General features: G+C 41.1%; 1 protein-coding gene across 6 annotated transcripts in view; it reads right to left on the bottom strand.

Annotated features, from left to right (window-relative positions):
- Positions 1-15882, bottom strand: part of GTF2I (general transcription factor IIi) — a 98749-nt gene that overhangs the window by 24090 nt on the left and 58777 nt on the right. For all 6 annotated transcript variants that reach the window (XM_045786154.2, XM_045786157.2, XM_045786155.2 and 3 more), the window contains 5 exons: positions 12452-12562; positions 11103-11168; positions 7689-7872; positions 4651-4709; positions 3638-3709 (listed from right to left, as the gene is read on the bottom strand). In XM_045786154.2, coding sequence (XP_045642110.1) covers positions 3638-3709; positions 4651-4709; positions 7689-7872; positions 11103-11168; positions 12452-12562 — 492 coding nt within the window. The remainder of the gene's footprint in view (positions 1-3637; positions 3710-4650; positions 4710-7688; positions 7873-11102; positions 11169-12451; positions 12563-15882) is intronic.

Genomic DNA, 15882 nt, shown 5'->3' with positions numbered 1-15882 from the left:
GAGCCAAAGGCAGATGCTTAACCAACTGAGCCACCGAGGTGTCCCTGGATCTCTTTGGTGTAAGTAAAGAATGTGTATTTGAAAACCACACAGAGTGTAATAAAGATCATGACTGTTCAAAGAGACACTCCCCTCAAGAAATATGGTAGAGCCTTTCACACCACACCTGGCAGAAATCTACAATACAGTAAGATATGTAATAGAATAATAATCACTCAGGGAAATATAGCAAAAAAGGATACAGTCATAATTCTAATGAAATTCCTATGAAATAAAAAAGAATCAGCTGCTGCAGTGGAGACAGGAAGAGCAGAAGTTATGGGAAAAGGGGAAGGCCAACTGCATTAGCTGGTCACCAGTGAGGCTTCCTCTAGAGAAAACAACAATCCGTCTGGCTCCCTGTTCCCCTCTTGGCCCCAGACCACGTAACACCGCTTGTATCCTACGTATTCACTTGCTGCTCTGCTGTGCGTCTGTGTACTGGGTCTGCCTTCTGCTCTGCTGCGCTCTCAGCACCTGGCACCCAGGGGTCCGTGGGTGCCGAAGGCCTAAAACTGACTATTCTGCTGAAGCAGTGGAATCTTCTAGACATAGGATGTTTGACACTTACAGAAAATGTAAGCTCTCCTCTTTCCCTTTCAGGAACTTTAGAGAAAGCAGCAATCCTCTCTACACTACCTCCAGTCCTAGACTCACCTAAGGCCATGAGCAAAAACAAAGAACCAGACTTTTCTGTTTATAATGTAGCAACACGTAAGCTCCTACCTATTTTCTTAGCTCTGACACCAGGCCAGAGTATTTTCCACTGGCCCCTTTTCGTGTGAATGAGTACATGGGCTTGTCAACAGCCTCTTCTTGCCACGAGGCTAAAGTCAGCTTGCTTGGCAAGCATCAGCGCTGCTAATAGGTTTGGCCGACTGTTTTCCCAAGCTCAACTTCCAGAAGCACACGTGAGGGCAAAGTTTAAACCTGTTCATGCAGATACTCCTGGACTCTAACAACACTATGGTGGTCGTCTAACAACACTATGATTCATTTTACTAAATGCCTTGGAAATACAATGATCTTTAAAGTGGGGAAGATGCTTTAGTTTATTGCTCAGTAGCTGACTTCCGACCAGACGTACTAAAAGGAGAGAACTTGTCACTAAGGTCCTGCATTCACATTGCCTAGTCAAGGACAGGGCTAAGGAGAAAAAACTTAAAATTCGGACTTCTCCCCAGTGTCTTCAATTCCCAGGTCAAGAGTACAGGTAAACAGTAAGTATATGGATTCTACAAACAACATATAATCAGTGACCTAAGTTGGCAGCTGCCACCTGAGATGTACCTAAGAGCTGGTTTATTAGGTCTTTAACACCCAGGGCCATGCACCCTGCTTGGAAACTGCAGGGCAAATAAGAATCATCACCCAGGAGACGGCTTTTTATGGTAAAACTCAAATGGTTTCTCTCGCAGAATAGTGAGAACCACTGTGGTCCTGGGACTCTCCGTGCCAGCCAGCCACACTGCCCTCTGCTGCAGCCTTCCCCGTGCAGGACAGGTGGGGTGCTCCTGGACAACCTCTGGTCTTCTCGGTGACATAATTTAACGAGGTCCAATGTACACTACCTGACTGAAAAGCTCAATGATTTCTGGCGACGTTAGCATACACGTCCATGACACTGGTCTATTCAGAAAGTATTTGGTCAGTACCCGCTCCAGCACCAAGCGCAGTTCTAGCAGTAGACAAGACACGCAAGAGCTTGGCAGCCGTTATCTACGGTGCTGTAGTGGGAAGCAGAAGAGCACCATTAGTGCTTCGAGGAACGAAAATGGGATGAGATAGGATGTGTTTAGTGGTGTGCCGTAGGCAAGTACCCCAGTGAAGATCAGGCCGATGCGGCCACATTTAAATTGAGATGTGAATGAAAAGGAGAGGCACAAAGACATCTGAGGTCCCAGCAGGACAACACTCCCTAGGAGGGCATGACCTTCGAAAATTCAAGGACAAGTAGATGGTCATTACAACCGGTACGAAGTGAGCCAGTGGGACAGTCCATGATGTGATATTAGAAGGCAGGGTGGCTATGACCAGGGACTGTGGCATTATTCCAAGAACAAAGGGAGGCCATGGAATAGAAAACAGAAAAGGGACATGCCACCATTTTATGTTTTTAATGAGATTAAAACCTAGCTGCTTTGTGATTAAAACCGGCTCTGACAACAGTGAGAAGACAGCAGCAGAGAAGGAAAGGGTAGGGATTTGGGGTGGGCTAAAGTCCGGCCAGCAGGAAGCCTTGTGAGAATCAAGAAATCCTGGGTGACTCCCAGGGCTTTAGCTGGGACAATGGAAGAGAGGGTGGTGCCCCGGATGGTTGGGGAAAGTAACATGTTGCAGAGGTGACAAAGATCCTAATGAGGACATGTGAAGTCTGCAGAGGTACCAAACAGGCGGGGGAAAAATAAAAGTTCTGATGTCAAATGGGAGTTTCCAGCACTAGAAACTTAAATGCAAAAGCCATCAGGAAATAGAGAATCTACTATGTTCATGACGTGAGATGGGAGGGACTGGCTGCCGAGAGCACACAGCAGGGAAGGAGACAAAGGACTCCACAACTGCGAGATGCCCAGCGTTGTCCAGCGACACTGGGTCAGAGTCACTCAGGAAAAGAGCTCGTGCCTCTGCTATGTGGTTCTCTCTCCTCTGGTATGGGTCTAAAACTCTGCAGGATTGACATATGTATATTCACCAATGAAAGAAAACTGGAGGTGACACACCGGTCAGAACAGCTGAAATGAACAAGTCAGGTAATGACAGATGTTGGTGAGGATGTGGAGAGAGGGGAACTCTCCTACACTGCTGGTGGGAATGCAAGCTGGTGCAGCCAACTCTGGAAAAGAGTACGGAGGGTCCCCAAGACGCTGAAAATAGAGCTGCCCTATGAACCAGTAATTTCACTACTGGGGCTTTCCCCCAAAGATACAAATGTAGTGAACCGAAGGGGTACCTGCACCCCAATGTTGACAGCAGCAACGTCCACAATAGCCAAACTGTGGAAAGAGCCCAGACACCTATCGACAGATGAATGGATAAAGAAGATGTGGGTAGGGGGGTGGGGTGTGTGTGTGTGTGTGTGTGTGTGTGTGTGTGTGTGTATGGAATATTACTCAGCCATCAAAAAAATTGAGATCTTGCCATTTATGAACTAAAGGGTCTCATGCTGAGCGAAATAAATCAATCAGTGAAAGACAATTATCGTATGGTCTCACTCATATATGGAATTTAAGAAACAAAATAGGATCGTAAGGGAAGGGAGGGAAAAATTAAATTAGACGGAATCAGAGAGGGAGACAAACTATAAGAGACCCTTAATCACAGGAAACAAATAGAGGGTTGCTGGTATGGAAGGGGTGAGGGATGGACATTAAACAGGGCATGTGATGTAATGAGCACTGGGTGTTATGTAAGACTGATGAATCACTGAACTCTTCCTCTGAAACTAAAAATTCATTATATGTTGATTAATCGAATTTTTTTTAAAAAGGGGATAAAAGAAAACTGGAGGTGAATCATTTCACTGTATTTACTTTCTCAAAGCAAAATGTGGAAAACTTATTCTGCAATATACTTTTGTTGTGGAAGAAATCAGACTTACCAAATTTTTTGCAGAAAAGCTGATCTACCATCTTTCGCAATTTAGTGATTCTGGCATACCACTCCTCCTTCACTGTAAGAATAACAAACACACAAATTTGCTCAAATTGGTGGCAGTACTAAACTAGGTTAAGTATTATGATTTTTTTTTTTTTAAGTTTATTTAAGTAAGCTCTACACCAATGTGGGGCTCAAACTCACGACTGACAGATCAGGAGTCGCCAGGCGCCCCTGTTGTAAGATTATTTCTAAGATTTCAGAATGTGTTTCTTAAAAACAGTGCTGACACCGAATAAAAAGAACAAAAACAAATGAAACAATGACAAAATGGAAATTAATAACTGAGGAGTAATGTCACAGGTACTCTCAAGGGTCATGATCACAGCTCGGAAACAGCAGAGTTCAGTGCACCGAACAGCAGCCTGGAGGTGAGCTCCAGGACGGTACATTTAGGGATAGGATAATGCTGGCAAGCCTTCCATCGCACGAACTCGAAGTGATAGGACTTGTATTATCTAACCCCACCCGCAGCCCTCCAGAGCCAAAGGCAGTAAGAGAGCAAGTCACAAATGTATTTTCCCCAAAACACGTCTCACAAACAAGTGATGATACCCAGGGCTCTGTGCTCTGAGAAGGAAGCCCCTTTATGTCCTGTGGACAATGACAGGGGATGACTCAGGTGACTAATGCAGGCCTGGCTAACAGACTTGCTGTCTCAGAAGTAGAGCGGCCTTAGCTCTCAGTCCACCCAGCAGTGTGATGTCTGCACTTATTTATAATGGATTATCAGGAAGAACAGGAGTTTATTCTTCTAGAGAGCAGAGAATAGTATTTCAATATTCTGTATTTCTTGTATATGATGTTCTGATTTGACACATTTTTAAAAAAGTAACCTCTATGGCCAACGAGGGGCTTGAACTCACAACCCCGAGATCAAGAGTTGTGTGCTCTACCAACTGAGCCAGCCAGGGACCCCACTATGACACACAGTTAGAAACAAGACAGGAGACCTACCTCCTGAAGCTGGTTTATCAAGCTGTAAGTCTTCACGTGTTGAATTCAGAAGTTCATGTCTGCAAGGTGAGAAAAAGTACTACGTATTTACCAGGTTAACACTTAGCGAAAGCAGGAACTACTAGTACTTATTTGATACTCGGTCATGAAGGCAGTTTGAAAAAGAGGAGACACTCAGAACTCTTGAGCACAATTAAATCCTCGTTTCTGGAGATTTCAGAGAGTAATAAAACCAAATGGTAACTGCAAATTGTTTCATAAGGTGCGTCTTGGAGCATGTGTCCTTCACGGAAAACGTTCACTTTGCAATCCAAAGATATCTTATAAAAGTGGAACACCAAAAGAAGAGAACCACAAAACTTTTTAATGAGAACCTTTAATTTTACATTATACTCAAAACCACCTCACTTAAACACATCTCTAAATTGGTTATACAAATCCTAAATATATTTCAATATTAACACATCTGTAAGACAGATTACATGTTTATTTTGTAATAACAAAACTGCCCAGAAAACATGATTTCTAGATCAAAGAATTTTCACAGTCTAACTTATATAGCCCATCATTCCTTTCTTTTTTTTTTTTTTTTTTTTAAAGATTTTACTTATTTATTTGACAGAGAGAGTGACAGCCAGTGAGAGAGGGAACAAAAGCAGGGGGAGTGGGAGAGGAAGAAGCAGGCTCCCAGCGGAGGAGCCTGATGTGGGGCTCGATCCCGGAACGTCAGGATCACGCCCTGAGCCGAAGGCAGACACCTAACAACTGCGCCACCCAGGTACCCCAATATATATAAAAATTCTATATAACAAATCTATAAAATAAATTCTATATTTTAAATATTTTGTTATTTAAAAATGAATTTAAGGGGCGCCTGGGTAGTGCAGTCGTTAAGCGTCTGCCTTGGGCTCAGGGCGTGATCCCGGCATTCCGGGATTGAGTCCCACATCGGGCTCCTCGGCTGGGAGCCTGCTTCTTCCTCTCTCACTCCCCTGCTGTGTTCCCTCTCTCACTGGCTGTCTCTCTGTCACATAAATAAATAAAATCTTTAAAAAAAAAAAAAATGAATTTAAAACCTCTAATATTAAAAGCACAATTTAATAAAATGACAGTGCAAAAGTTTTCTTAAACTTACTAATGAATCAATGTGTAGGGGGAAGGGGGATGCTTATTGATGGTTCTTGGCTAGGGCTTTAGAACAAGCCTATTTGGTTGACAATTCAATTTCCTGAGCCACTAGATCTCGAAACTAAAAATTTATTTGCAACAAGTTCCTCTCTGTGGAGGACAGCTCACTTATTATCTTGAGGTACCTCTTGGGTCTTTTTCATGCTTAGTTAAATCTTAAAAGCTATCATTCCCTTACTGAATACCAATACAGATGCAAGCATGCTTGGTTGTAATCTTTGATCCAAGTGGTTGTTAAATTCCCATTTTTTCAGCAGTACCAGAGTGTTCCCGAAGTAATGAAGTTGAATACTTCTGCAAATGATAATATTATTATTCCACTACTGATTTTTTTTTCAGGTTTATTTTATTTGAGAGCAAGCAAGAGAGTGCAGTGGCAGGGGGCAGAGGGAGGGAGGGAAAGAGAAGCATAAGCAGACTCTGTGCAGAGCCCAAGGCGGGACTTGATCTCAGGACCCTGAGATCACGATCAGAGCAAAACCAAGAGTCAGAAACTTAACCAACTCTGCCACCCAGGAGTCCCTATTCCATTCCTTTCATTTACTTTACTGTTTATAGTTCAAGAGATGTCAGAAAAAAGTTTAAAAAATCAGTTATAATATGCACACAGTTCAAAAAGACTCATTCCCAATAGGAGGACTTAAAACGAAAATGAAAGCTGTATCTTTCAGCAGAAGCAAACCCATCGCCCCTCCTTGGGGCCCGAGTACTGCTTGGTCTAAACCCATAATGGTTTATCTTTCTCATGCTTGTACCTGGTTGAGGAATAAGCACTTGACAGAATTCTAACCAGAGAAGAGTTAAGGCCACCTTCCAAGAGAAACAAACATAGGTAGCTGCTGTCTCTCCTCTACACCCTGCCTGGCTGTGGGCCTGAATTACTGCATCGAGCACACTACTGGTCTAAGGAAACTAGCAGCACAAGGAGGGAAGAATCCGAAGAATAAAAGCAGAGCCCCACGTACCAGTTTTAATCATCCTACCTCTGACCTCTTTGTGATGCAAGCATTTTACTACATGACGCCGACTGACAAGGATTTTTGTCCCTTCCTGCTGCAGATCCTAACTGCTACCCTACCCTTTCCATGTCAGAAAGTCTCTATTTGGGGGGTGCCTGGGTGGCACAGCGGTTAAGCGTCTGCCTTCGGCTCAGGGCGTGATCCCGGCGTTCTGGGATCGAGCCCCGCATCAGGCTCCTCCGCTATGAGCCTGCTTCTTCCTCTCCCACTCCCCTGCTGTGTTCCCTCTCTCGCTGGCTGTCTCTATCTCTGTCGAATAAATAAATAAAATCTTTAAAAAAAAAAAAAAAAGTCTCTATTTGGGGCGCCTGGGTGGCTCAGGTGGTTAAGGGCCCCACTCTTGGTTTTGGCTCTGGTCATGATCTCAGGGTTGTGAGATCGAGCCCCATGTCCGGCTCCACACCCAGCGCCAGAGTCTGCTTGAGAGCCGTGCTCTCTCTAAAATAAATAAATAAATCTTTAAAAAAATTTTCAGACCTAACAACAAGACACTGTTTATAGATACTGATTGGTACTACATTGCTTTTTTAAATATTATACTGATCCATTGATACTCTATTCCTTTCTTTAGCCGACTCAGCAGAAAACTGGAGCAAGAGAAGGGCAGCTATACATCAATCACATATGGGCAAATATTCATGTTCCAAAAGCCAAGTCTGGGCATGACCAAGAAAATCCTGTCCACAGAGACACATTAAAATGTGGTAGATAAAATAAATATATAACTCAAATTTAATTAGAACACAGCCCTAGAGGTTAATGGACACTTGACAACAGCATAAAACAATGCACTAAACAAGAACAAAGACAAGAGTCCAAAGAGCGTCTTACTTCTTAATCACAAAACGAATCCTTTCCTTTGCCAGTAATATCCTCTCAAGGCGAGGAATTCCGTAAGTAGATGGCCTTCTAAAAGGAATTCCTTCCGGAAGTCCTTCTACATAAAGATCTTCAACGTGTGACTGGAAAAGAGGGTATGGGATCGTCACAGGACCTTTGGCTTTTATAGCTTGAGCTTTAAGGATAAAAAGAGAAAGGAAAAATCATTAATTGACAGGGATTAACCACACAGTTTATACAAAAGTAACTGAATACACACTGCTCTGTAACTTTTCTATCTTTATCTTTGCTTCTGTTTCCTGTAACTGAATCACAAGAAAAGTAATACAAAGGAACTAAAAGAAAAAGAACACCAACGATGCCAGCACTCTAACTAAATCTGCAATCAAATAATGTATTATTTTGGGGTAATGCAGATGCAGCTAGACGTTCTACTGAAATCTGAAGAACGTACGATCCAGAGAAACATACCAGTTCATATCAGCTAATACATACAGTATTTACAGGAAGACAAGTAGTATTTTTCAATGATAAACATTAGTGTAAAAAGGATTTTTTTTAAATAAAATAACAGAAGCAGAAGATTTTTCTGAATTGTAAAGATTCTGCTACAGTTTATCTGCCCAGAGGTAAAATAATGCAGCAGCTGCAAAAGGTCAAAAGCATGGGGAGTCTCAAGATTCAAATATAACGAGAAGACCTTAGTGAGTTTGTCAAACTAGAAAGGGTCAGATTCTCTGAACAACAGGGTACATCTGAACACCACTGGGTATTACATGTCATGTTTTCAGGTGTGATAATGGAACTGAGATTAAGACGGTTCTTTCCCCTCACCCAACTCCCAATTTTGCACTGTTTGTTTGCAAAGTAAGCTTTATGCCCAGTGTTGGGCTTGAACTCACAACCCAGAGATCAAGAGTCGCCTGCTCTGCTGACTGAGCCAGCCAGGCACCCCTCAACTCCCCATTTTTTTTTTTTTTAAAGATTTTATTTATTTATGTGACAGAGAGACAGCCAGCGAGAGAGGGAACACAGCAGGGGAGTGGGAGAGGAAGAAGCAGGCTCCCAGCGGAGGAGCCCTATGTGGGACTCGATCCCAGAACGCCGGGATCACGCCCTGAGCCGAAGGCAGATGCTTAACAACTGCGCTACCCAGGCGCCCCCCTCAACTCCCCATTTTGAAATGTGCACTTCTTAGAGCTGAAATGACAGGATGTCTAGGACTCTGCAGTTTTAAAATATGCCTGCATCTTGGGGCGCCTGGGTGGCGCAGTCGTTAAGCATCTGCCTTCGGCTCAGGGCGTGATCCCGGCGTTCTGGGATCGAGTCCCACATAGGGCTCCTCCGCTGGGAGCCTGCTTCTTCCTCTCCCACTCCCCTGCTGTGTTCCCTCTCTCGCTGGCTGTCTGTCACATAAATAAAATCTTTAAAAAATAATAATAAATAAAATAGAATATGCCTGCATCAAAAAGAGATGGGACAGGAGAGAGAGGACAAGAGGGAAAATACTGTAATGTTAAAATAAAGGTTGTTGAATCTGGGTAATGGATACTTAAAGGGTCTCTGTATCATTTACTTTTGTTTGGAAATTTTCATAATATAAAGGTTTTAAAAAGCATTGTTTAAGCTCCCCCACAACAGAGGCACATTTACGGATACTATCAAAAATTCCACAGTGAAACCTTCTGATACTGAGTCAATTGACGACAAAAGTTCTAGGACGCAGAGCAGACAGACATCTATCCCTTTTCTTCCAAAGACCTCTACTTCACTTAATGAGCACAGCACCACTATGGAAAAAGCTTTCTAGTGGGTGTGCCGCAAGAATAGCAGGTGAGCTACTGACCTGGCCAAAAAGGCCCCAAAAGCCCCAAAGCAGAAAGGACTCTGTGACCACCCCGTGCTCCCTCCTTCTCCCAGAAGAATCCCCCTTCATCAGAACAGCCGCCCTTCCTTACTAGTATTTTATGTATGTCTGTTTGCTAAACATTAATACGTGCACTGAAGTTGCCAGTGGACCACAGTACACACTAGCGCTGAGTTACAGTCAACATCCTTTGTGGACATACTGCATCTGAAAATCCTATTCACATAACAAAGAAAACATCTTCCCCTAAGGCTATCACCATTAAAATGGTTTCCATTTGAAAAATGTGAATATTGTTCTTATGATCTCACAATAGTAGGAAAATATTATTTTCTTATATGCAAAATAATGAAATAAATCACCATCATGACAAAAGCAAAAACATAATCTTTGTTTCCCTTTATGAGAAGCACTGAGATTTATAAAACTGTCGTAACAGGAAATTATTTTTACTCTATAAACAGTACTACAGAAGTATATAACAAAAGTATAAACAAAAAGCACTTACAATGTACTTATGTGCCACCTACGACAGACACTATGCTGTCTATCTTACCAAATCTTCCTAACAGATCCTCAGAGTGGATGAAGAGAAAGGGCCGGGCGTTGTGTCCCCAGGGCCTGTAACCTTACCAGCACAGGACAGTGCTGAATATAGAAGAAGTCCTGGGAGTTTCTGCTTTGAAGTGGACCAATTAAGACCACAGGGAAAACGCTATGGGCACTGGAGAGAGAGGGCTACTAGGACAGCCTTAAGGAAAAGTTACTGAATTCGTTACTGAATTTACTCTTATTCCGAATCGTCACAGATGGGTCAGCTGTCATCCATGAAAAATGGTACAGGAGCCATCACTTCAAGTTTAGTAAAGTAAATAATGCCAGTGCAGTCTATCATTTCAGAACTTCACCCAGAGAAACTCAGTGATGCGGGACAGCACACTAACAATAGGATTTTCAAGTGAAAATCCGGTATAATCAGCCCATTTTCCAGATTGTCAGGCCATTGCAAAGTTAAGAATACTCCAAATAAAAACATCATTCAATGAAGGTTGCTATTTTTAGCTGAGCATTTAATATATACCAACCGGTGGTAACGTGGTACTTGTGTCTTTGATCACTACCCTGAAGGCAGATGTAGGACAGAATAATAAAAGAAAAGGACAAGAGAATTTAAGACCTAACTTAACCAATTACATACCAATTGTCAAGAAAATAAGGACACAAGATGAATACTGGACTTAACACAGCAGACGAAGAAAGACTATTACTGGAAAAGCTCATCTTCAATTTCATCTCCCAAAGGAACATGTTGAAGGGTTAAAAGAAATGCTAATTGGTAATCACAGAAAGAAAACTTTCCTGAAGTGTCACAGTAATCTAGGAGACGAGGTTTCTAGTATTTGAACACTCTCCATGACCTTCTGAGGGACCAATACTTCACTGCAAGAAGTGAACTTTCCTACATTGGATGAAAAGTAACCCCACTGTTAAAAGGCTTATCAACAAATGATTACAAGAATTTCTGATTTTAGACTTACCATATTTTCTTTCAAACAACTCTTCCACTTGTTTCCGTAGATCAGTAATTCGAGCATTCCATTTCTCTGAAAAATTGAGAGTTCAAGTTACATCTAAACAATAAATCCCTTTTTGGGGGCACTATCGTATTACAATGACCCAACATTTAATGACATATTTTCTACATAATATATACTAACTTTGTTTACATTAAGTAATCTCTATGCCCAACATGAGACTTGAACTCACGACCTCACCAAGATCAAAAGTCACACATTCTACTTACCGAGTCAGCCAGGTGCACCCATCCTAATTTTTAATAATCCAACTCCCTCTATGTAACTTTACTGCTTTCTTAAGAACTTTCCCTTTTTTGTGCTTCTTAGAATTGGGCCAATGAGAGATTACTAGAGATGTTTTTAAAGTTTATTTTCGAGGGGCACCTGGTGGCTCAGTCAGAAGAACACCCAACTCTTTTGATCTTGGGGTTGTGAGTTCAAGCCCCACATGGGATATAGAGATTACTTAAATAAATAATTTTAAGAAAAATAAATACAGTTTATTTTCAAAACACTGAGTACCTACTTCTTTTTAGCCTGATAATTTCTAAGAAGGTCAGAAAAGACCAGTCCAATTAAGCAGTACAAAACGGAAGCAAAAAAGAGGAGGTGTCCAAGATCATTCAGGAAACCTTCTAAAGCATGCCTAAGTTGTGTGGAAATAAGTATTTACATACAGTTGCACCTTAAAATAGAGGGCTAAGGACTATAAAATACATGTAAACTTACTACTATCTATATAAAACCAATTTATATCCAACATTTATGATTATGACAAATGAAAATACTAAAAAGCTATTTTTAAAGTGTAGAAGTTAAATGTTCTAACTATTCAAAATATGGATCGCAAATATAATTTACTCCAATGATATTTTATTTAGCCCCTTCAAAAAGATCATCTCCTGGGGCTTGGTTAGATTAGCTGCTGGCAGTTACACAGTACAAGAAAAATCAAAGTGTAAAATAGATCTTAAATAAGGAAGGTTTTAAAGCGAAGAAAAATGACCTAATTACTGAGTCATCAAAACACTGATTCAAAGTCTATTACCTGTACTTAACATTAGAGGATGCACTGTCTCATGCTTTGGTCAACCCACACTACGCTTCAACAGTGTCTGTGAGCTTGCTTCAAACTGTCTTGGTTTTCCTCACACTAGAATCTAAGGCAGTAATGTATTTTAAAGTATCCCCCCCTCTCCTGCCCCCAAACATACACACACACACACACGAATGGCTCTAAGTTTTAGGAGAAACAGAAAATGTGTGAAAGGAAAGAAAGCAAAGGGGCCTGCATCTGAGCGAGAACCTACCGAAGTTGAACTCCCTCACTTTCCGCTTCCCAGCATTGGCGGGCTCCGTGGCCGGTGGCTGGGGGGGCTCGCTGCTCTTTGGTCTCTTGGTAGGTGGAGAATAATCATCATCTTGAAAAAGAAAATTGTCATCACTGGAGGAAAAGTCTGAGTGAGTTCCGACTACCATCTGTTCAATTCTCAACATTCAAAAGACAGGGGCCTTTACATCCGTTTGCAGCCATAATCAGTACTTCTCTATGGTCATTTTAGGCCTACTCCTTCCCAGTTACACCTGCAGTGTTCCTACTCGGAGCGGATGTGCTCGGGGGAATAGTCCTCATTTTCCTTTGCCTTACTTCATCATGTAATTTGAATGACGACCTCATAAATTTCCCTTCTCCCCTAACTCCTCTTAGCTCATAAGATTACAGTTTAAGTCTCTCAAGAAAAGGGTTTTAACAGAGACAGATACCTACAATTATACAAATATACACGAAAAGAGGGAGGAAATATAGCTTGAAGAGAAAAATATTTCAGCTTATACAAAATCCAAGCATGCACCAACAAGGGAGGGCGGGTAACCGTATGTCGAACACTTTTAACAAACACAAAACATACAGAATTAATGAAATAGGGCTACGTTATTTATGAAACAGATAATGCTGACGGAGTCAACACAAAACCCAGCAGAAACGAGCAAGAAGGCATTGAAGTACAGAATGAAGACTACTTCAGACGTTTGTAGTGCGAGTTCAGGCTACTGCATGTCCTGCAGCTCAACCCCGCTAGAAAACTTCACCTAATGCTAAAATTCAGGACATCTGGATAAAATACGAAAAGCTACCAATGTCATCTTTTCCTAGAACCCTGAAAATGTCACGTGGCACAATACTAGGCTTTCTGCTCAAACATCATCCATAAATTATTAAAAATATCACTTCAAGAAATCTCCACTTGAAACTCAATACGGGGATAGAAAAGCATAATCACTGTGTTAGACAATCACAAAAAAATGCCATTCAGGTACTACAGGTCACCCTTCTAGATAATTTGCACTCTCCCCTCGCAGTTCAAGAAATCGGCTTCGCGAACGTTGTGTGACTTCACCTTGTCACGCCGCTCGACAGAGCGCAGCTGAGATCAGACTCTGAGTGTGACTCTTAGCACCAAACTAACATGGCACTCTCCAAGACCTAACAAGAAATCCAAACTCAGCCAAACACACGACGTCACCTGGAGCAACCATACATAACTTCTATGCACTTTGTATATTAATCAAGGGAAAATCTGACCAAAGCCTAAAACACCTGTATGCCATTCCTCTCGGATCAGAGAACACACTCAGATGCTGTCACCCCAGCTCGCCGACTTCGGGTTCTTCCTCTAATGCCAACAGGTAACTCCAGTAACCTGAAATCATTCGCTGATTATTCTAACCAATAAGAGAAAAAGTCACCAATGACACCAACAAGAGGTTAAGTCACATTAGGACCCATTTATGAGCTGAGAAACACCAAAATGCCACGTTTAGGGGATACTGGGAAATGTTACCATATGAACAACTTCTAACTTTCATGTGTTGACTGCCATTGTAGAAACCCTTCCTCAAACCCAGAAAAAAACAAAATCTATAGTAGAAGATTTTAAAATTACAAACTACTACTAAAATAAAACTTGACCATGTCATCTGGGCTTATTAAATTACTACAAGGATTAGTGGTCAAATGGCTATAAAAATGGCCAAAACAGTATAAAAGATTATCAAGTAATTAAATTCAACCTAAAAAGACACATTTGGGAAAACATATCAGGTATCATTAATACGTTTGCCCTTCCATTCTGAAAACGTACTGGAAAAAAACATCTTTTTCCACTTCCAGATTTTTAGAAACCTACAAGTATTTTTATGCTAGTTTGCATAAAGTAAAATGAAAGACACTCGTTTCACCTATGAATAGTGTCAAACCATTTTGTTTTATTTTAAGTAATCTCTACCCCCAACGTGGGGCTCGAACTCATGAACCCGAGATTGAGAGTGGCATGCTCTACCGGCTGAGCCAGCCAGGCGCCTCATGTCAAAGCATTTTAAATGCTTAATGTTTACGTTTCTTTACAAACATTAAGCAATGACATGAAAAACAAAAGTACTTTCCCTGTAGGCTAATGTAGCCGATTTCTATAGGTCATCATTTAAACTGATTATTAACTGAATTACATAAAATGAAAACTAATAAAAGAGTGTAAAATTAAGAAGACAAGAGAGCTGGAGGGTGGTAATGAAGAATCCCAGCAATCTATTAAATTAATCTCAACTATAAGCTCTTTGAAACTGAGGCCCAGGGGAAAGGACAAGAGAGCTTTCTTTAGTGTCAAGACTGCTTCAATCAGTCCAACTTTATTTTACAACATAAAGGATTTAATGGGGTAAACATATTTTATAAAAGTAACCTCATTTACCATAAACAGAAAAAAGAACAAAGACAAATCTAGGATAGTATGCGCAAGCAAGCCAAGCGACTGAACAGACTGTAATGTATTAAGAAGTGGTATCCTGTTTCTCCCCAGCGACAAGTTTAAGCTATAAATGTGAACATATACAAAGAGATGAATGTAATTATTTGTGATAATAAAATATCACACCACACATTCTAGTAAAAGACCAACCCATTTCATATATTTACTAATCAATCTTCAGGTGTTTTAAATCCTGTGAAACGTGGAATGAAATCCCAAGAACGGCTACGAACCTGACCACATCTTCCATAGTCTTTTCCATTCTTTGCTGCAAAAAACTGTAATTTCTTTTGCGAAGGTATGAGAAAATGTTATTCTTGACCTCAAAATCCTTGCCACAAAGGATCAAAATTACTTACTTCTCTGTAGCAAAAATACAAATAAAGCTCTAAGCGTTTGCCTCTTCTGACAGTCAGGTCTGGCAGACAGAACACGGTCACTCTAATTAACCGTGGCATTTCCATATTAGAAGCAACGACTTTTGTGTTAAAAGACACATATTTCAGGAAGCTTCAAATTCAAGCCCAAACTGAAAATGTTTACATCATCAATGCTAAAATCTTTTAAGATAAATTTCGTATCTTAACATGCAGAAGCTATTATGAGGGAAGAACTAAGTATTACGCTGCCAGTAGTAATACAAGCACCCACATCTTGCAAAAAGGCAGCTACTGTCCCTAACTCAAAATGTGTGTTTAGAAAAGCCCGTTCTCCTTTTTGCAACGTATTTATGAATATACCTACAGGACAGCACAGACTTCAGAGCTAAAATTTATTACGGCATCCTGAATGCTGAATGGATTAACAGAATATGAAACAAATCGCCTGCTACTTTTATTTGCAACACAATCCAATAGTAATGTTTTCATCATACAATCTGACACCGATTTTTTAAGAATCGAAATAAACTTGACACTATTATCCCTTCTGAAATT

The sequence above is a fragment of the Ursus americanus genome, chromosome 2, assembly GCF_024610735.1.
Source record: "Ursus americanus isolate L20-20 chromosome 2, mUrsAme1.1.p, whole genome shotgun sequence".
In the NCBI taxonomy this organism is placed as follows: Eukaryota; Metazoa; Chordata; class Mammalia; order Carnivora; family Ursidae; genus Ursus; species Ursus americanus.
This window is presented reverse-complemented; position numbering and strand designations above follow the sequence as displayed.